The 23,086-nt window shown below is 34.9% G+C and overlaps 1 protein-coding gene across 1 annotated transcript in view; it reads right to left on the reverse strand.

Moving 5' to 3' along the window:
- Positions 1-570: 570 nt before the first annotated feature.
- Positions 571-23,086, reverse strand: part of metap1d (methionyl aminopeptidase type 1D (mitochondrial)) — a 30,161-nt gene continuing 7,645 nt past the window's right edge. Inside the window, exons 2-10 of the mRNA XM_056458510.1 lie at positions 18,067-18,233; positions 17,844-17,993; positions 17,583-17,731; positions 11,524-11,566; positions 11,250-11,413; positions 9,529-9,626; positions 8,402-8,449; positions 8,227-8,305; positions 571-738 (exon numbers count right to left, since the gene is read on the reverse strand). Coding sequence (XP_056314485.1) covers positions 660-738; positions 8,227-8,305; positions 8,402-8,449; positions 9,529-9,626; positions 11,250-11,413; positions 11,524-11,566; positions 17,583-17,731; positions 17,844-17,993; positions 18,067-18,233 — 977 coding nt within the window. The 3' untranslated portion in view covers positions 571-659. The remainder of the gene's footprint in view (positions 739-8,226; positions 8,306-8,401; positions 8,450-9,528; positions 9,627-11,249; positions 11,414-11,523; positions 11,567-17,582; positions 17,732-17,843; positions 17,994-18,066; positions 18,234-23,086) is intronic.

Consider the following 23,086-nt stretch of genomic DNA (forward strand, 5'->3'; position numbering starts at 1 on the left):
CACTCAGAATAAATTTAGTCATTCAAGTGTGGTTATCGTGGAAGTAAAATATTTGTAAAATATTTTAAACTACCACATACACCCTAAATCGACTATATGACACTGTTATTGTTATAGGAGGACAAATTTCAAACTCGGTTAAATGTCAGACGGCATAAACAGTTTACAAATGATGTCGTGTAGCAAGATATGATTATAGGGTATTCTTAATACGCTACACATGGCTCATACTGTAACCCATGGCCCATAAATATAATCACCTCTCGAGAGATACAGCGCTAACTACATTACCGTGGAGTAATATGATGTATGGAGAAACCCCGACAAAATAATAAGACATAATGACATTTCATTCCCTGTGCATTCAATCCTTAAGTCAGAGATGATATCATAAAGCAAGAGTTTGTAACAGTAAAGAGATCTAGAAACTCATTAGGTTAAATAACACGCATTAAATAATTAGAACTCCATTAATTCGAGATGTAAAAACCTGGTAAAAACCCAGTGGTGGAGCCGCGCAGCTGTTTCAAAAAATATTTGATTAAGACAGGTAAAAATTACGATAAAAAATTGGAGAAAACTTTAGAAAGATTTATTTAAATAGCAAATTCTAAACTGCAGATCCATCTCACACGTCACAAGATGTCCCGTCATTCTTGTCAATCTTCCTCTGGTAGCTTAGTCAGAATCTCTACACCATCACTAGTGATGACAACCGTGTGTTCAAACTGTGCCGACCTGAGGATCAACAAGAAAACCCACACACACGCACACGCAAAACAAACAAACAAACAAACAAACAAACAAACAAACAAACAAACAAACAAACAAACAAACAAACAGTCATTCAGTGATCAAAGATGTAAATATACACTGTACAAAATGCTGGGTTCTACACAATTCCTTCATGTTGTCCCAACACAAATCTATTAATTTAACAAGTCTATTAATCGTTTTTTACTAATTTAAGTCGACTGAACATAAAATAATTAAATAATTGTTTTAAAAACTCAATAATTGTGTTGTCCTTTTAAATAAGTATTTTGAACAAGCAGCAAAATTTATTTATTTGAGTGTATATATACACAGTTTACTGATTACACTCAAATAAATGACTTTTATTCATTTATTTGATTTAGTCTATGTATAATTGTGTATTCATATAGTATCAGAACAGCTATAATGGACAATATCAACTTGAGACTTGACAAACAATATAATAAAAAATCTCTTTATTAAAAGTAAAAAAGCAAGTGACTTGTGTTTGGAAAGCATTTAAGTAAACTGAGGATGTTTTCAATCAGATACTAAAGTAAATATGTCAACCGTAACATAATTAATGTTCTTAACAAACAACATTATAAAGATTTTTTATTTTTTTTTTTGTATGTCTTTCACAGGTAAAAAGCAAATGACTTTTGTTTGGAAAGAACTGAATCATTAAATATTCTAGATAAGTTCTAATATACTTAATTAGGCAGAAGTTGTAAAAAATTATGAATAAAACACGCATTTGTAATATTTCTCATCCTGTAAATCCAGAGCAAAGTGAGGCTTTATAATCAAAATAACTGTCATACATGCCAAAAGTATACCTGGGTGTGTCTGTGATTTGTTTTGCATTACAATATTGACACTGAACACTATTTTAAATGCAGACAAATTGTGATGCTCATGCACTCCAATGTGCATGTTTTTATGTTGTTGTTTTTTCCCATTGTGCATCTGCTCCACAGCGAGATCTTAACAACTTTTCAGAATGCTACAAGCACACTGCAGGACACATGCCAATAAAATCAGATTCATCCTTTACTAATACTAATCATGATGCATTCTATATCCAAAATACTTTACACCACATATTCCTTTTATTCAGTCTAGTTACATCCCAATTACTGTTATGTTTAAGGGATTACAGCTCATGACTGCTTAGCAAAGGTGGATAGCATTTTTCATACGTTTTTAGATGCACCATGCAAATGAGTAAAGATGTTTTCATTAACCTTAATTTTTAAAGAGAAAAAGTGCAAAGATGGGACAAGGGTGATTCTGTCTAGTGTAAGTGTGAGTGATTCTACATTTGTAGGTACATGTGGTGTCCAAAGCATTCTTTTTTCAGCTTTGTTCAAGTGTTTTTGTTTATTTGAAAATTTGATGTCAATGAGCACAAGCCATAACAATATAATATTCTCTCCCAAAAAGTGTCTTAAGGATGAAAACTATGATTTCTTGATGTCCAATTTCGTCAGTATATCTTTTTCCATCATGCAGCATCACTGTGTAATCAATTCTTTTAATAATAAAAGGACTAATTTTCCTTCTTCAACATAATGAAAAAAACTTATTAAAGTACGTGCCCATAAATGTTGCATCAATTATATTACTTTACCTTTAAACTAATGAAATTATCTCCCACAACTATGAGGATTACAGAAAATTATGTCATATTCTCTCTCTAATAAGATCTAAAGCATTGGATTTCTTTCTGTGCATTCTATGAGAAAATATTTAGATAAAAAATGTTCTTATGCCAAGCATAATTTAGTATAGCATAAAATATGTCAATATCAAAAGGAAGACAGAATTTGCCAATGATTATACATTGGGTTGTTTAATAGTCCTGTTATCATGATGTCATTAGTGACATGTATTCTTAGCATTTACACTAGAAAGTCAAATTTGTAGTCAACTTCTGTAAGAATTTAAGAGTAACAAGAGCAACAGTAACAAGTAAGAGTAACAATGTTGACAGTATATAACAGAATTAACAATCAATACTATAAACAAGATTTTTTTCATTACTTTTCATTAAAAGAAGTGTCTTAGGTTTAGAGAGATTGGATATATTTCCAATAAGATACAGGAGTAACAATATAAACAGTTTCTAGCATAATAGATAAGCAATACTACAGTAATGGTTTTGACAACCAATATTAAATAGATAAGGTAAGAAGTTGGTTTGTAAAAGGTCAAGGTCAACTTTATTTATATAGCGCCTTAAAACAACATGAATGTTGACCAAAGTGCTTCACAAACATGGCAACAATAATAAGCAATTAGAGAAACAGGACAAAATATGCTACAATAAAATTAAAAACAAAAAATAAATGTAAAAATTTGCAAAGACAATGGGTCCTAAGAAAATTTAGCTTTTATATCTATAGGCCAAAAAAGAGGTAGGTTTTGACTGATTAAAAAAAAAAAAACACAATGTAGATGAAGCTCTAATTTCTAAAGGTAATGTGTTCCAAAATTTTGGAGCATAGACTAAGAAGTCTCTGTCTTCTTTTGTTTTCAAGCGGGAATGGGGTATGCAGAGCTAGTGTTTCTTCCGATAACGATAAACTTTCTGTGAACGGTTAATGTGATATTTTATACAGTTCCTTTTAGAGCATAGATGTTGTAATGTAATTAAAATAAAGCTAAAGTAATTAATTAAAGTGAGTTAAATAAACTTCAGCATTTATTTAGTTGTTGAAACATAAACCCAGATGAAAAGCCGTTTACATGCACCCGTCCGTCAGGATCAGCAGGCGAGCGCAGAAACGCCATTGGAAATACTGGAGTAAAATAAATTTAAATATTTTAAAGACATGAAGTGGAAAAATGTAATTTAATGCAGTGCATCTTGTACATTCTGAGACCCACTTTATAGCAAATGATGAAAGAAGAATTCAACATGTCTCACGTCTCATTTACAAGGCAAGTTACATTATTTGTTTACTGATTAATTTGGTTTCATTTGCAGAAAGATATAGAGCTCCTGTTTGCAATTTTGGTGGTTAAAGAAATGCATGATGTTTGCTAAAGATCCGATTAGCATAAGCATATTAGCAAACGACATCTGTGTCTAAAACAATTGTGTTGCATTTTAAATATAATCTACGGAGAAGTATAATCAACAGTGAATTTAAAGATGATTTTTTACAAATAGTGTCAAAGCATAGCAATAAATTGCAATAAGGAGATAATTAACCGAGCATTAAAGTTACCCTCCCATGCTGTCTGCACTATAAATACGAGTGTTCTTAGATTGGACAGCCTCAGAACACATTTGAGAACCCAGAATGATAAGATACTTGATACGTGAGAGGCCAAACCATGACATATTTATTAATCAATCCACATTAACACATGCGAATATGCTTCTTATTAAACTACGGTGATATATATTCTAGTAATGTTACAGAGTATGTTGAGGCAGCCTTTATACTTGTAAACATTTATTGCTGATAGTTAAATAGAGTCCAAAATAAATTAACTGATCAAATTTTAAAATCAGCAATATCACTATATGTTCATTCAATTTTCTGACATTAACATTTCTAATATGTTTAACAGATTGCTCTCACCATTCAAGCTCATGCACCGTAAGGTGGATAACACGTTTATATAGATAAACTAATGTATTAAACATGTATATGTGTGTGTGTGTTTGGAAAAAAAAAAGTGTTGATTTGACCACTAAATTGTAAATGTGTTACATTTTATTTCATTCATCTATAATGGGAACAGAAGCATAACCACAACGCCCCTGTAGCCAACCTTTCTGCAAAAACTGGACTACATTCACTCAAGCAGGTAAATGTATATATTGCACATCCAATATCCAGCTGCTTCCTGACTTATTAGATAAGCAGTTATATGTAGATGGAGATTTACACAGTTACTGGTTAATGACCACAGAAATTTACTTTTGTTTTAATCAGCAAGTTGAAGACAAGTGAGATGCTGTGATCTGCTGCCTGCTTTCCTACCTGGGAGAGTCATCTCGGGAGCTCATTGAAGACTATCAGGTACATTTAAAATGTCTAAATGACTTTTTACTTTGAATATGTAAGGTTCTTTAAGTGTTAAAGACAAGTGAGTGTTTTATTCCCCCAAAATTTATGTTTTGGCTAACTTCTAAAAACCTTAATCACTTTATGCAACACAGTATAGGTCTTAACATCAATACAGTCTATTATAGCATAAAGCAAGAGATAACACTGCAAATAAGAGTACAGTATTTTAATCACTTTGCACTTATTTGTGTATTTGACATGATGTTGAGGGACCTGCTTAAAGACTGCTTTACCAATTGTTGTGAAGATCATTGTACTGGGCAGTACTACAGAAGAGGAAGATGCCAACATAGATGGCCCCTTCATTCTCTCTTAAAGGGCTTTTTAAATTTGTTTATTGAGAAGTTTAATTCAAATTAAAGTGCAGTGAAAATGTCTGGCAGTGTTTTTTAAGAATTAAGAAACTGTTGCAATGCATAAGCATATTTTATTTAACATTTTGAAGTAAAGTTTACTCAGGATAACTAAAAAGATAACTGGAATCTTGGATAAAATATAAATCTAAAAATAGTAATATATTTAAATATAAAAATATTTAAAATATCAAATACTGAGACATTCAAACTGACCAATCAACATGTGACCACATCGTAAAACCCCCAATGTCCACATACCAGGCCCTGATCTTATCAGTATCTGCCTTTGGAGTCAGTATGGACCTTCTTGGTTGAAAAAGACATGTTTTGTCATATATGATAATTTAGACTCTTACACTTTTTTCAAAGTAAACCCTACTCCTCATTTTTTACAGTGTATTACAAGAAGTTTTATTATGCGGGTTTCTGCAGATATCATAATGTCAAATTTAAGACTTTTTAAGTCCTTTTTAAGACCATTAAGTATTCAATTTAAGACCTCTATCACAATATCAAAAACACGCATACACATAAAGAGAAAATATAAAATCACAAAATTAGTGGTAATATTAATGTATTCAAATTGAACAGTACTGAAGACAGGTTAGATGCATCATTGAACTGCAGAAAAAACAAACAAACAAAAATCTTACGGCTGATTTATACTTTCTCATGGTGCCGCATCGCACACCTTACGAAACGGACGAGGCTTTTATACTTGACGCTTTTGCCATTGAGATATTCTTTTAAATGACAGGGGGTGGTCAAAAGAAACACACAGTAAAATCAGATAGATAAACAGAGTAGAAGGTTTCCGAAACTAGGTCCTATCATCAATATCATTAAAGATTTTTAAACTAATTGTTTTTTATTATTTTATAATTTATTTTATTAATTATAAAGATTTTTAAAACCATTCAACATTTTTAAATCAAACTTTGATGCATCACTTACTTTTGCTCTCCAACAGTTCTACCAATTAAAGTTAAACATTAATGGAAACAGAACATGGGTTGCTCTACAATTATTATTTTTTTATTATGGCAAGAATAAAAGCAAAAAAAAAAGTACATTTACTAAAAAATACTGACGTTTTTTTTTTTTTGCTTACTCAACAATTCACACATTACTGTCTGGCTAGTTTCTGACCTCTACTTATAAGCTAAAAAGGCAATAATGGTCTAACATTCCTGACCATTATTACCAACAAGGCCTAGAAATTGAGCACCAATATATTGTAAACAGATAGATTCAAATATTCCTTTCCAGCTATCAACTACATAATTTGTTACTTAATTTTAGTTTGTAACTTGTACATTGTTTTAAATTAAAATTTGCAATACATCAGTGTAAAACATATGAATGGTGGAAAAACATATTCTGCAATATTAGAACCTCCTGGGTCTCCACATTTGCATGGCTTCTTTTTTGTTTTAACAAACTTATCCCTCAGGTTTTTCCAAACTTTTACAAAAAATTTCCTTTTCCACAGCTGTTGCGATTTCTAGTTAAGAATTATTGATCATCTGGTTCTCCCCATGATCACCCATGGACGGATCATAAAGATGTCTGTACAGTCGTACCTGTTTCAGACAAAATCTCTTCAAAGTGTTTCATATTCAACTCAAATCAAATGCGGCACCACGTGAACTGTTCACCCAAGTCTCTAAAAATTACCCGAGTTCGCCAGCCGAAATCATGTCGCGCGCACCCAAAGCGAACCTCCGCAAACACAGCAATTACATCACATTCGCCGCGCGCACAGAGTTCAATAACAGAAAGCTGATTGGCTATTGCATTTGGCATTTGTAGTTGTAATACCGCAAATTGCATTTGGACTAGTGAAATAAAGAACTACAACACCACGAAAACCAAGCAACAAAATAAAAATAAAATAATTAAAAATAAGACCTGTGCAAAAATATTTAAGACCTAAAACAGCGAATTTAAGACATTTTAAGGCCTAAAAACTCGATTTTTAGATTTTAGACTTAAGACTTTTTAAGACCCCTGGAAACCCTGATTATTAACTACTCATGACTACTCATGTTTTATTTATCTAATAATTCCAGCAGGCTTTTAGTGAACATGCAATCTTGTAAAAAAAACTGAACTTTTAGCTGTTATATAATATGTAAAAAGGTCTAAATACATGCAAGACCATTCAAATATTTTCTAACACAATGGTTGCACTTGCAAGAAAGAGACCATCACTCACACGAGTCGTGCCAACAGACTGTAAAAACAGGTCACACCACATCTGTATATATTTTAGCTGTTGTGACGCGAGCGCATCAATTGCTTGCCCCCCACACATCATTAACCATCTCACTGTTGTGGCTGCTGTAGCCTATGTACAGTACAATATATGAGAGCACATGTGTATCTTCCTCTGCTCGTAAAATCATAAATAAACCGCTGCAATCAGTTTATGAGATCAGCCAGCTTGGACAGTACCGATCGAGTCATTAAATGTGATCATCGGCTGATACCGATCTTCAGCCGATCGATTGTAGCATCCCTAGTATTAAGGAATACAAAAACGTGCCTCCAAGATATAAAATCCCCCATGAATGTGTTCACGCATGCTATCAAATGAAGTACACTTTGAAACATTATTTTAGTATCCGTTTTCATATTCTGCACCCCAGTCAGACTAATAATCAGAATTTTAATCAACCACTGACCAAGTATTAACACTCGGCACTCACCTGCCAACAGGGCAATCAGCTCATTTGCAATTAAGACTGAAGTGCTCTCGAGTGAAATATATGCAGTTAAAGGAAAGTTTATCACTGAGCACTTGCCTCTATACGTGCTTCAAATTCTGAGAGTACTTAGTATTTCCAAGTTAAATGTCAACAGCCAATAGAAATAAAGTTCTTGAAGATTCTCAATAGGAATTAGCCACTTGTTCTCGCATGAAGTAATGGATGATTAATGTGGGCTACATTTAAACGGCTGCATTGGGCTCTCATTAGAAAGGTGGTGAGAGAAAGTGTAGGAGGAGAAATTGAGCACAACACCTTTTGTCGTCCACAGACACAGCAGTCCACTTGTCACTCAGGATCCTGAATTCTGACGTTCCCTCCATAAGAATAGGTTCTGAAAAAAAGTGTGATGTGAATGTGCCAAAAATGGTGCAGATTTATGCTTCTATTGATGTGAACTCTGTTAAGTGAAATGTGAGTTCACACAGACCTATGGTGAAGGACATGCCCTCTTCCATCTGTAGGTCATTGTCATTAGCTGTAAAAGAGAAAACAAGAACAGTACTGAATGAACTTTACACCACTGCAAGTATTTCATTTATTATAACGGTAAAACACCTTATTCATTACATTAAAAAATCACCACTTTAATAAACTACATATAAATGGTTGTAACAAAGTGCAATATAACTAATAACTCAAAAATCGAAAACCTTATAAACTGTAAAAAAATAATAAAAATTAATGAACAGTTTCATGGTAATTGGGGTGTTTTCTGTTTATTACAAGGTCTCTGTCGGGTCTTAAAAAGTCTTAAAATGTCTTAAATTTCAAAAACAAAAATTGTGTGTGTGTGTGTGTGTGTGTGTGTGCGTGTGTGTGTGTGTGTGTGTGTGTATAGGATTTATACATTTCATATACAATTTCAAACTATAAAAATATCAATAAATGTCACATTGTTAAGCTGCATCTCTTTTTCAACATCAAAAGTTGTCAGTGCAGAGCAAGAGACAATAATCTGATTCAAACACTTAAATAAATATAAAAAAAACTATAAATCACAAGCTAATTAATAATATTTTACAGTGCTATGTAAATTAAAGAATTAGTTCAGCCAAAACTGCAAATTCAATCTAACCCTCATATTAATCTAAACCTGCATTAACACAAAGCTGATCTGAGTCTTTAAAGACTATTACATACTTTTAACCTCCACACATTTTAAGTCTTTTTTCATGTCTTCCACTAAAAAAACACAGTAATAAACATATAAAGACTGAAAAGAAAACAATCTCTTTAAGTTATTCAAGAAACAAATTCTTAATATATGACTAATAAATTCTACATATTATAATTTTAGTTAACACAAGTACCAATTCCTATTAACTAATAGCTTATTATAACCTGCTTATTATTAAAATATTGGCAGCTTATTAGTACTTCTAAGGTTTGATTTTATTCTACATCCCTAATCCTTATCTAAACCCAGCTACTACATTACTAACTATTAAGAAGCAGCAAATTAGTCATTTATTGATCGTAAAGTCATAGTTAATGGTTTTTTAATAGTGAGTAATTGTACCTTAAAATAAAGTGAGACCTAATTTGAACTCTTACCGTGATGCCATATCTCTGGATGTCCATGGAAATATTCTCCGATCCCATGGCCGATAAAATACGGACATACACGGAATCCATTCGAGTTCGCTATATTACTGAAAGTAAAAAACAAACAAACAAACAAAAAAAACAAGTAAATAATCAAATTTATATTGAGCCAGGTTAATCTTTGTTCATTCATTGATTTTCCTTCAGCTTAGTCCTTTATTCATCAGGAGTCCCCACAGCGGAATGAACCACCAACTTATCCAGCATATGTTTTACAAAGCGGATGCCCTTCCAGCTGCAACCCAGTACCGGGAAATAATCTTTGTTGCTGTATGATACAAATGTATATTTATTTTCCTCTTTCGGATAAAAGCATCTGCGAAATGATTAAGCGCAAAAGCTAAGAAATAATAAATAAAAATAAATCAAATCTGATTTACTAGAGTGTTTTTTAGATGTCAAATTTAGCAGTGTTGCTTACATGTAAACACAATTTCAAACAGCTATTTCACTGTGAATAACACATGCTAGACAAATTCAGGCAGAATTTTTTTATATATTTGGGGAGGGGGATGTATAAAGGTGGTGTATAACCGGTAAAAAGAAAAAGATGAAAGAAAGAGTATTAAAAAAACGCAATAGATAAAGATTTGGAAGGAGTTTAAAAGAGGATGCTAGGGTGCCAGTGTGATAAAAAATATATATATATATATATATATATATATATATAAATATATATAAAAGGGAGAGATGGAGAGAAGGAGTGAAAGAGAGGTCTAAGTGCTTTTTCCTGAGGAGAGGTAATTGTTCCCTCTGTGTGTATATAATAACAGTGTATGTCCCTGCAGAAGCTCAGAATCCTACGCAAAGAGAGAGAAACAGAGCGAGAGAGAGAGAGAGAAACAACAAAAGCATTGCTTCCTCAGAGAAGGAATATATATTGCCAGTGTATATCCATACAATTCTATTTAATGTTTTAAATTCAAAATACATGTACAAACATTCATTCATGTTAGCATTTGTCATAAAATTCAATAATAAAACATTAACTGGCACTTTTCCCCCAGCACTTTGACCCTGAGCCCCATTTCAGCATCTTCACTATTGATATTTTGCACATGTACGTCTTTGCATTAGAAGCGTAAAGTCAATAAGATGTTTCTGTAGTGTATGTGAGTGATTGAGTGTGTCCTCTCTCTCTGTGAAAAGGCTCCTGCGGATCTTTTCGTGTCTCTGTGGGGAGCTGAATCCACCCTGGCAGAGTCTACGATTCTCAAAGACAGCAGGAGCAAGCCTGTAATTTACATCGCTCTCTCTCTCTCCCCCTCACACACACATACACACGGACACATGCACACACACACACATCCAACAAGACAAACTAACCTGTAATTTACACCCCATTGCAGGAAAAACCCCAATGCACTCTGGGTAATTGCTTGCTCGGAGCTCACTGAGAAATACATTAACTCTGTGCAGTCCTTCTTCAGACACTACACTATCAAATAAGGGCTTCATAACCTGACAAGGCAAGATTGCTGTCTTTTTTTAAACTTTTGCACAAAAGATGGATAACAAAGGTTAGATGTGCTATTTTTAACACAAAAAAGAAACGAACAAGTGGGAGAAAAATGAACAATGAATAAAAGATGTTTCCCACAGATATCTATACTTGAAGGTGCTGTTAGGCATTGAAACTTGCGATGGAAAGTGTGGGAATGAAGACTCACCTGATGGTGTTGCCAATGACGCACAAAGGTCGTCCCGGGCCACAGGCGGCGATGGCTTGATCTCTGCATTGACGAGCCACATCCACTAACTTCCTGCCCTGGTCATTGACTGAGCCAATCAGAAATGTCTCTGAGGTGTCACCATGGTAACCTTCCAGATAAACCTACAGAATACATATTGACTATTTTAGCTGATAAAGATATGCATAAATGACATCCTTACTGAGTTCTAACAACAAATATAAAAGACTAACGATTTAAGGAAAGGACTTACTGTGACATCAATATTGATGATATCGCCATCTTGCAAAGGCCGACTAGAAAACAAAACACTTCATTGTATATGGGTCAAAGATGCAGTTGGTCTAATAAGTTGTTCAAAATTACATTAAAGATGCAAGATCAATTCACATTTGATAAGTCATTCATTCATTCATTTTCTTTTAAGCTTAGTCCCTTTATTAATCTGGCGGAATGAATTGCCAACTTATCCAGCATATGTTTTATGCAGCGGATGCCCATCCAGCTGCAACCCATCACTGGGAAACATCCATACACACTCATTTACACACATACACTACGGACAATTTAACTTACCCAATTCACCTGTACCACATGTTTTTGGACTGTGGGGGAAACTGGAGCACCTGGAGGAAACCCACGTGAAAACGGGGAGAACATGCAAACTCCAAAAAGAAATGCCAACTGGCCCAGCCGGGGCTCGAACCAGTGACCTTCTTGCTGTAAGGCGATCATGCTACTCACTGTGCCTTGATAAGTAATACTTCATGATAATAAATGGGGTGATACAACTGCCCTATGTAAAAAATACATTTCTAAAATAAAACATTTGAATAACATTCATTTTCCTCCAACTTAGTCTCTATTTCAGAGGTCACCACAGCGGAATTAACCACCAACTAATTGAAAGTCATGCATCAACATGCAGAAACTAGACATGGGGCGGTATACGATTTTGACAGTATGAGGACCTTGGATAAAAATATCATGGTTTCACGCTATTGTGATTAGCACTCTAAAATGTGTTGTTTTTAAATGACTGGGTAAAACAACAACAACTTGGAGTAAACAACAACAGTAAACATGTCAGGCTAAATAATTTAAATAAGTCATTGACTACCTTCTTCATTAGTTTCAAAAACACTGATTTGTTTACAACTTGTAAAGGCATGTTTGGATATGGTTCTTTTCTTTGGATATAAAGTAAGCCACTGCACTGTTCAGGGGTGCATTTCCGAAAACCATCGTTAGCTAACTAAGGTCGCAAGTTCCGTCGTTACAAGCATAGTTTTTTGATTTGGCGTTTCCCAAATCTATCGTTCCAATGAATGTTTGCATCGCAAACTAGTATGCTTGCAACTACAGCTCTGGAGCTGTAGTTAGAAACATAGTTTCTGGCTGTGTTCTACTCCCAGTTATCCCCCTGTGCCCTAATTATTTAGACAATTCCAAAAGTTAAACTTGGAATGATTTTTTTTTTTTTTTTTTAAGCATTAAAGTCATCACTCTTAGGTGTAATTTGCTTTCAAACTATTTTTACAGTTCAGTTTTAGTGATCTTCATGTTTACAATTGTGCTGCCTTTCAAGTGCACTTTGAAAACATTGATGTCATTTTGAACACAGCCGTGGGTCATGATGAAAGCTACAGGTGACCTATTATTTAAAAGTGGAATTTACGTTACGTCGCCAAAGCTTGTGAAAACAAAAAAACAAAGCATAAAAGTTTAATGCTTTTAATTTATAGTAGGCTATTTATTAAGTTTCTGTACTGAGCATCATTATAGGCGTTCAAACAGAGACTTAAATGTGAACAAGAAATCTCACAAAATCTCTTGAGATGTGGGAATAAATATGCCTGATGAATAAACGAATAAACATATGTACTTTTGCCACAAATCAGCATGCAGAGGCATATTGCACAAAAGCAAGATAAAGGATTAAACTGAGATTTTTAAGCTACACTGACCGTGCATGAAAGCAGGCTAAATTAAGTTACTATTAGTTCACATTTTAGTGTAACAGAGAGATAAAACAGATGAGTGATTAGAAAAAAAACTATTACACTACACTACATAAAATCAATAAGAAAGAAAAAAAATGAAATTAAAGAAATTAAACTATAGACAGATCAAATATAAATAATAAAGAATAAATTTGTATGATTTACAGTTAATCTTCATGATTTCCTCTGTAACATGTCCACTATAATCACATTTAATTGTTAATGTTTCACCTTCTTGTGTGTTTCTGTTAAGTCTCTGAAAGAAAGTACTAGAGATCCCAAATTGGTGCCCAGGAAGGGTGTTTTTCAACACATTACCTGATTGGCTCATATCTGGTTGTAGCCATATGCATCACTGATTCTGTGATCAATCCCATCATCTGTTTAAGATTGGGCACTTATCCTGGCTATCAACACCAGGCTTGACATAGCAGCACAATATCATCCTGGATCAGCAAACGTGCAATGAACGAAGTCAGCATGGGCTGATTAAATTAGATCAAGCCTCACTTTTTCTGTTATCCTGGCTTTCTTAATTTTACTTTTGTGCAACCCCTCTGCTTCTCCATCTATGCTGTCCAAACATATGTCCATGCCATGATTGTGTTTAGTCTTCTGTCAGTTTGCTTTCTAATTTAATATGATTTCATTTTATGTGATCTTACAATAATTCAAAATCAAATAATTAAAATTATATAAAGATTGCATTAAACCCTACATTTTGACATTTTTTTGATTCATGAAAACATAGTGGATACTTATAATAAAATAGAATATATATTATTTTAATAAGAAATATTTTAGCAAGCCATTCTGATTCCATTGTTATCTAAGCAAGTGATTGTCTTTGGTTTTTATTAGAGCTCAATGTTATGGAGTGAATGAAATCGATTTTAATATGACCGAATAACAGAACAAACAAACACATTTTTATGGTGTTGCTAACAAATCTTCAAGCCGATTAAACATATTAAATAGATTTGCACATTAGATTTCTTCGGAGAGGATTAAGTCACTCTTAACACACCTCACACCAAAGAGAAATCTGAGGACATCAGGAACGGAGAAATCAGTCTGATTACCTTGTGATGTGTGCTCAGCCTAAGATTTTAAAATGTTATTTTGTTGCAATATTTAAGACAATTATTCACTTGTAACCAAAGTAAAATATATTTAAATTTGATTCTTACACCACCTGGAATTTTATGAATGGATTAAATTTTATTTATTTTTTTCTTTCTTATACAGTCCTTAATGTCAAAGTTACTCAATGGTGCTCAAAGCGGCCATTCTCCTTTGTTTAGTTCCAGCTCTAACTGAACACACCTGAACCAGGTGCTACAAACAGACTTTGCAGCTTAAGTTGAGGCTCAAAGGTTAGCAAAAGAATGTTACGCTACAATACCATATAATCTGAAGCATCCTCTCCCCTACTCTATTAGCAAACTCCAATAAGAACTGAACTTCCCAATGCCCTTATTCTGAGCAAGGCACGTGCATGTTGTAATGAATCCACTCTTGGTGAACACAGCAATGAAATATCCTCATTAAATTCACTTAAAATATTACTGTTAATACTACAAAACATTTTTTTGATTGGATTTACTAAATTGTTTAAGGTAAGTGGTTGCAAACAACATATATGGGCTGAATTTAAACAAATTAAATTTAGTAATGTTCAGCTTAATTTGTTTGTTTAAATTCAGCTTATATAAATTGTTTGCATTAATTCGGAATGAACCATTTTTTCAGTGTAGGCACCAATAATAGAAAAAACTAATTATTGCTAGACATTTGCTGTTGCAAATAAGTATACATTTTATAAGTGCACAACCCAGACAGTTACATTTTTATTTCCTCCAATGGTAATGCCCCGGAAGTCAGTTACTCCTTAGAATTAGGGTGCTCAACCCTGTTCCTGAAGATCTAGGCTGCTTCTCAATTCCAAGAACGCAGAGAAAGAACTTGGACTTGTGTTCTCGTGGAGACCAGTCTTGCCAGGTCAAATAAGAAGAACGAACTCGGGAGAGCACGAGAATAGAGAACGCATCTTCACGCATTTTTAACAGAAAATTATTTAAACATTAAAGCATTCATACAACAATTTATTGTTTTCCCCTTTTTCAATATATATAAATATATCTATGTATATATATAACATGCACAAAAACCTTACAAATATACTTTGCACAATATAAATAACAGAGATTTTAATACAGATTTCAGCAAATAAACATACATAATGTGATTATGCATTTATTAAGATTTTCATTGTGAATGTTTACTTTCACAGTCTCATTTAGCGAAACTCTTGAGATAAATAAGTTATATCTCTTAACTTTAATATTAAACACGTATAAAATGCTGCAATGACTTCTGGGACTTCTCAAGCGAGTTTTCCGCATTGATGCATCCTCGATATCAAGAAATCAACTTGGAACTTTTATGCGTCCTCTGCTCTTGTGGTCTTGAGTTTTGAACTGAACTTTGGCAGTTGATGATGATGTTACACGAGAACACAAGGAGGCAAGATCCCTGTAGAACGCATTTTGAGAAACAGCCCTACCTTCCTGCAGATTTCAGTTGCAACCCATATCACTCACACCTGCCAGTAATTATCAAGTGCTGTTCAGGTCCTAATTAATTGGTTCATGTGTGTTTGATCAGGGTTGGAGCTGAACTCTGTAGGAAGGTAGATCTCCAGGAACAGGGTTGAGCACCACTGCCCTAGAACATATTTTCTGGAAACTTCCATTTTCTCAAAAACAAGGTAATTTCCTACTTATCTACAATACTGCAATGTCTTTGAAATGAACTAGCTGGTAGACATGCACAGCAACAGTTGAGCATCCATCATTTCAACATGTGAAATCATGTGAAAAAGTTAGAACATCATATTGAATTCCATGGTTTCCTGTTTTAGGATATACTAAAAACAACTGGCCCTTGGCAGGTCTTAAAATACAGAAGATTAAACCTCAGATGAACAACATCACGACATCTCACACCATGTTATTATTATTTTTTTAACCAAAATAAAGCCAAGGTAGAAATGTCATGTTGATATAGGACTTAGGACACGCTATGATTCAGATGCCTGTAGATTCACTTTTAGAAGAAATTAGTTAAAATAATTTCCTGTATGACCTTAGAAGTTTCTCAGATCATTCTAGAGGAGTTTTTGCATAGCTCTTGCCTGAATGAAATCTAGATTTGGACTATTAACCATCTTGATGTACGAACAGGCGCAACCATTGGAAATTTTTTTTGGCTTGAGACTTCCAGTCCCATTCACTTTCATTAATATTTAGACATTGAAAACAGCTTGTTATGCTGCTTGATGTTGCAAACTGATATTTTCATATTATATTATTCTACTTTTATGTATAGCCATGAATACACTTCTTTGTAGAGTAAGTAGTTTGACCGTTTTCTGCTATTTATTATTCCTAGTCATTTCTCACATAGGAAACTGAATCAAAAGTTTTGAAACAATTGCAAAAAGGAGCGCACCTCCATATTGAAGAGTAAGGTCAATTGGAACACCTTGATTTTTTTTTGTTGTTGTTGTTTGTTTGTTTGTTTTCTTTGTTAGCTGTTCTTGTAGATTTGCTGGTATGCTCAGGACCGTTGTCTTGCTGCATGACCCAGACTCAAAGACTCAAAATGTACAATTTACTGTACATATGAACACAGTATCTGAAAAGCCGTTTGCTATTTTTGTTCTTTGTTGCTTTACAAGACATTTTACTACTTCAATTTAATTGCAGCTTCCCTCTTACATCCTTCTCTTGGGGTTCCCCAGGTCTCTCTTCAAAAACAGAGCTGTCGTTCTCTTGATGAACTAAAAGACATAGAAATGCATACACACAAATGTGTTTCACTCAAATGTCTTTTAGTTTGTCAAGAGAACAAGGATGCTGTTTTGAAAAGTTTGACAGATTTTAATACAACCCCAAATCAGAAATAGTTGGGACAGTAAACTAGCGATCCTCAGCTTATCTTTCCTCCTAAAGGACTAGACCTTTATTGGATACTACTTTTGTACCAAATCATAACTACAGTCACTCAACTATGTGAGGCTGTTTGGGAATGTCCAATGGACGTATGAATTTGGGGAATGTTAAACTATGAAATTATTACTAACTTGCAGGGATATTTGGTTGAGAATGCTTTCATGTAGTAGTTAAACTCTGAAGGTCACCAGGATTGAGCACTTCTCTTCTATGCCATTCAACTATATACTAACAAACAAATGTATACAGATTCAGTCAAAACAAAGCACTTATGTTTAATAGCACCGAGTTACCTGTCTGGAATGCCGTGACATACCACATTGTTCACAGAGGTACAGACCGACTTCGGAAAGCCCCCATAATGTAAGGGAGAAGGGTAGGCATTGTGACGAATCGCTTCTTGATGGACTATAAAGTCGATTTCATCTGTCGTCATACCAACCTGAGAAACAAACAATATAGTGACAGCGTCTGCAAATAACAATTCAAAAGACAAGTCACATCAAGCTCATTCAACATTACGCTCTCGGATTTCAGCTAAGTGTAGAGTTTACCTTCAAACTGTTTCCTGCCAGCAGCAGTATGTGTCTGGCTAGTTGACACGCTCGTCTTAATCCCTGGATCTGCTCTTCATCTTTAATCTCAATGTAATCTGGCCATTCAGGCACTTTGCTGGATGACACGTAGTCCGGCCTCTGAATATGCTATGAGAAAGTAGAGTTTTTCAGATCTAATCGACATTACATTTTTAGTGTCACTTGATGAAGTGGAAGTTACCTTGGGTACAGGATAAGCTGGGCGCACCATGGCAGGCCGAACCACACCGTGGGAAGTTTTTGACTTCCTCCAGAAAAAGGATCGGTGAGGTTGGCACTGGTGAGCACCAGATGCGTCTATGTGGCAGTGAGGTAGCTTCGAAATTCTCTGCAGCAGCCTTAAACCACCTGTATAAAGCCAAAAATATCAGCAAAGGAGTGATAATGCACTGCGGAGTGAACTTCTTAGAGCCTTCTGTGATCTTAAAGGGGTACTTTACACCAAATAGAAAATGTACTCACTATTTACTCACTCTCAAGTGGTTCCTAACCTTTTTGAGTTTCTTTCATCTCCGGCAGACTAAATAGGATTGTTTAACTTCTAAATAGATAGAAGAAAGCTGAAAACCTGTAAGCATTGACTTCAGTAATAGGAAAAACAAATACTATGTAAGTCAATGGTGGTTTCAAGCTTTGTTTAAAATGTCTTCTTTTGTTTTTCAACTTGAACAGATTTAGAACAAGCAAAGGATAAGTAAAAAAAATGACAGGATTTTTAAGAATAATACAAAATCATAGTAAAAAAAGCCCTTGGTATTTTGCCATTATCATGATAACAGGGCAATTTATGTGCTAGACATATACAGTGCTCAGCATACAGAAGTACAGCCCTTACAAATCAATCTTTTAAATTCATATTTTTTAATAGGAAGCTATACAATATTATATATTTGTGCATATACATTAAATTAGTCAGTACTGAAGCCAAATCTGGAGCTTATGTAACAAAATAAAATAACGATAATGGTCAAAAAACTAGTACACCCAAATTTATATGTTATAGAAAAATATTAAATACAAATTTTAAAAAGAGGAAAAATCAAGAGAAGGAAAAAAATTGAAAGTTTTTTTTTTTTTTTTTTTTTTTTGGAATTTTGTAGGTTGTAATTTTTTGTTTACAATATTTTGTTTGAATTTAATTCAACTATCTTTCAATTTCTAAACATGTTTGATGACTAAAATATTATTTTAATAAATATATCTGTGTTTAATAAATCTGTTTTGCTTAAATGCACCAAAATACATTGCCTATATTCATTGAGAAATGGAGAAAAATATTAATTTTCAAAATGGGTCAATTATGCTGAGCACGATACGAATATTAAAGACTACTGTGTAGCTACCTGTTTTTGGTAAATTTTGTTTAATTGATTAAGGCTCGATGCCATTGACTGATGTGAAGAATCCAGTCATGGAAATGGAAGTAGCTGTATCTCACAGAAAGACACAAAACTTTGCACATTTTGTATGAACAAAGTTTACACCTAATCAAATTGTGATATGTACTAGTTTCAGTAAAAAGGGATAATTAAATGTGAAGTCTGCATGCTCTGTGTTCAGGAACGACAGCTTCATTTAGTACTCACAAACTGAAGCACAAGTGAACTGCTTGTGCATCTGCTTATTACACTATATGAGGACATTAATGTCGCCAGAACTTCATCAGCATTTTAACATTTTATTTTAGAATAAAGTATTATTATAACATCATAAAAACTCTTAAAATAATGAATAATATTAATAATGATATTTTCCCATTTTAGAGAGTTCCTAAAAATCTGTTTTTTGCACAAACGTGCAAGTATATAAAAACATTTATATTAAATACATTTAAAGAATTCCATTATCTAAACATTCTCTTAAAAACATAATCTTTTGAAATGGAGCCCAGTGGGGGGGGGACGAAAGGAAAAAAATATTTAAAGAATTATTTAATATTTTTATTTTTTAGATTAATTAAATCGGAAATTTTGGCAAAAAAAAAGGCTTTTTCAACGAATTCGAATTCTAACCATTAACACTGCAAATTATAAATATTGTGTTGTCCAACCTAATATGATCAACCATCTTCCATTTTCATCTGCAACTAAGTCAAGTACATCTCCTTTAAATCCATGCTTCAAGACCGTTACACCTGCTGATTGCAAAGTCCCATGACAACAGTTTCCCCATTGTCATTTCCAAAATTTTACGTCCAAGTCCATCAAACGGGTCAAACAAAGGCATTGACAAAAAACAAAGTGGGCATCAGTTCGTTTCAAGTAAAGAAATTCATTTTCGTGTTTTCTCGAATTAAAGAATAAAAATAGAACAGAATTTGATGAAAAAATAATACATATTTGATAGGCTATGCATGTTTAAATAAACACTCCACTTGAAAATAGGCTAATGTTACAACTCATTTAAAGTTAAACAGAGTTTTATCATTATTTAATTCTTTCAGCTGATTTTCAGGTCTGGCACCTTTAGCTTGGCTTATCTTAGACATTGGATTGGATCGGACCATTAGCATCTTGCTCAAAATTGTCAAAAAGAGTTTGATAATTTTCCTTTTTAAAGCTTAACTCTTTTATCAAATCTCTTTGGTCATTTTTGAGTGAGATGCTCAGGGTATAATCCAAGTTAATTTTAATGAACTATCCTAAGCTAAGCTAAAAGTTTTCCTGGCAGACCAGGAGTTCTGCTGAATGAAAATGGTAAAACTCAACTGTATAACTCTATTTTCAAAAAGTGCAATGTTCCTTATAGTGTATTTTATTAGCCAGGTGTGCTGATCCTGACCTTCACTGTACATGTAAATAGATGCCAGAAAACAAAATGACAAAATAATGGTCCAACAGTAAATGGTATTTAATGTATTTACTAACATAAACTAAGTATATTACACAGCATTTATTAATAATCATAGTTCAATATTTACTAATGCATTATTAAAATCCAAGTTGAGTCTGCTAACATTTGTTAATGCACTGACTGTGAGTTAACAAACTAACAATGAACAACTTAATTTCATCAATTACTATTAACAAAAATGATTAAATACAAATAGCCTACTAGGATAAATGCATTGTTCACTGTGTTTATGTTAGAAAATACATTAACTACAATCTTTTAACTATTGATTAAAATAATCAACTAATGGACCATTATTTAATTTTTTTTTTGACAATATTTTTTTCAATTATTTTTGACATTTATTATATTATCAGTCAAATAAGTGTTACACAAAAACTTGAGATTCGAGCAGAACAAAATAAATATTAGAAATTTTCAATGCAAGATGCAAATTTAGAAAGCGGAACATAATTCAATATTGTTAGTGGATTCACACTGTCACGGATTGGCCAGGCTCTTCCACCAACATCACGCACCGAGCACCTTCACCTGAGTATTAACCACGCACAGCTGCACCCAATCACTCCCATTCACTATATAAGCACACACCTCACTTCACTCAGTGTCCGGTCTCGTTCCTACGAAGCGGACTCTGAGTGAACCACTTCCTAGGTTTCACTCCCCTACGATCTCAGCAATTATACTTAACTTTATTCTGTTTCCTTCTAGTCTGTCCAGTGTTCCCGGTGTCCTGTCAGCGTTGTGTGTCTCGTCAGTCTGTCTTCCCCGCAAGTCCTCTGGTGTGTGCATTCGGTCATCCTTCAGTGTTTGTCATCCCACCTGACAAAGAGGATCATCAGTTCCACTAAACTCCGTTCATCGCTCCATCAATATTCATTAATACTCTACTGTTGGAATAAACATTGTTTATACTCACTCCCCTTGTTTGTCCGTCTGCTTCCGTAACAGAAGACCGGACCCTAAACTACCAACAGCATGAGCACTCACGATCCCCTTCAGGAGTTGGTGGATTCATTGAAGAGAGTGCTACTACCATCTGCTCCACTTCCCGAAGCACCACCAGCACCGAGCACTTCTTCACCGTCCATCCACTCATCCAGTCCCATGGCTCGACCAGCGCCCTACTCTGGCGGGGCGGAGGAGTGCAATGGATTTCTCCTGCAATGTTCTCTGGTATTCACTATGCAACCCGAGTTATACCCTACAGATCGGTCCAAAATCGCTTTCATCATCTCCCTCCTCTCTGGGTCGGCTCTTCGGTGGGCTGAAACCATCTGGCAACAGTCTGGGCCGGTAACAAATTCCATTCAGTCATTCACAAAGTACTTCAAGGAGGTTTTTGGTCGCGCGGATGCTGAAGTAGCAGCTGGAGAACAGCTATACCATCTCAAACAGGGAGCCATGTCCACTCAGGATTATGCTCTCAGGTTCCGAACTCTGGCTGCTGCTAGCGGCTGGAATGAGCGATCTCTCCTCACAACCTACCGGTTCGGACTAGAGCCCAGCCTCCGGTTACAGCTGGCCGCCCTCGACGATACGATGGGATTGGAGAAGTTCATCCAACACTCTCTGCGCTGTTCCGATCGTCTGAGGGTCTACCAGCATGATCCTCCACCAATATCCCAAGCACTCCTCCGTTCGCCAGAGCCAGCCGTCCCTCCAGAACCAGAACCCATGATCATCGAATCTGGTAGACTCACGATCACCGAGCGACAGAGGAGGCTGACCCGGGGTCTGTGCATGTACTGTGGCGCCAAAGGACATGTCAGGCTGGACTGTCCCATTCGTCCAGCACGCTCTGTGGTGAGTTTGTTCAGTTCTCCTATTGAAAAGATGCATCCTCTCACCACTAATGTCCAGTTAACTACCCCTTCTGTCTCAGTTTCAGTCACAGCCCTCATCGACTCCGGGTCAGCAGGAAATTTCATCTCGCACGCCCTCTGTCGCAGACTCCAGCTTAACACAGAAGCCTCGACGCACGTCTATCAGATTCAGCCCATAACCAAAGATATCCATTGTCAGGCACGTATCCATCGAAAATGTGAACCCGTCAATCTCCAAGTAGGACTGCTCCACAAAGAGGAGATTCAATTTCTGGTTCTGGAGGGTGCATCGATGGATATCATCTTAGGGCGCCCGTGGCTGGTGAAGCACGATCCCATCCTCTCTTGGGGCACAGGAGAAATTAAGAGATGGGGAGAAGAATGCCGATCCAGCTGTTTTCCTGATCTACCCTTACAAATTCGAAGACCCCTTACCGTCTACGTCACGTCTGTCGAAAGTCCAGTCGAGAAAATATCCATTCAGATCCCGAAGATCTACTCCTCATACGAGGATGTGTTTTG

Source organism: Danio aesculapii, chromosome 1 (genome assembly GCF_903798145.1).
Source record: "Danio aesculapii chromosome 1, fDanAes4.1, whole genome shotgun sequence".
Lineage (NCBI taxonomy): Eukaryota > Metazoa > Chordata > Actinopteri > Cypriniformes > Danionidae > Danio > Danio aesculapii.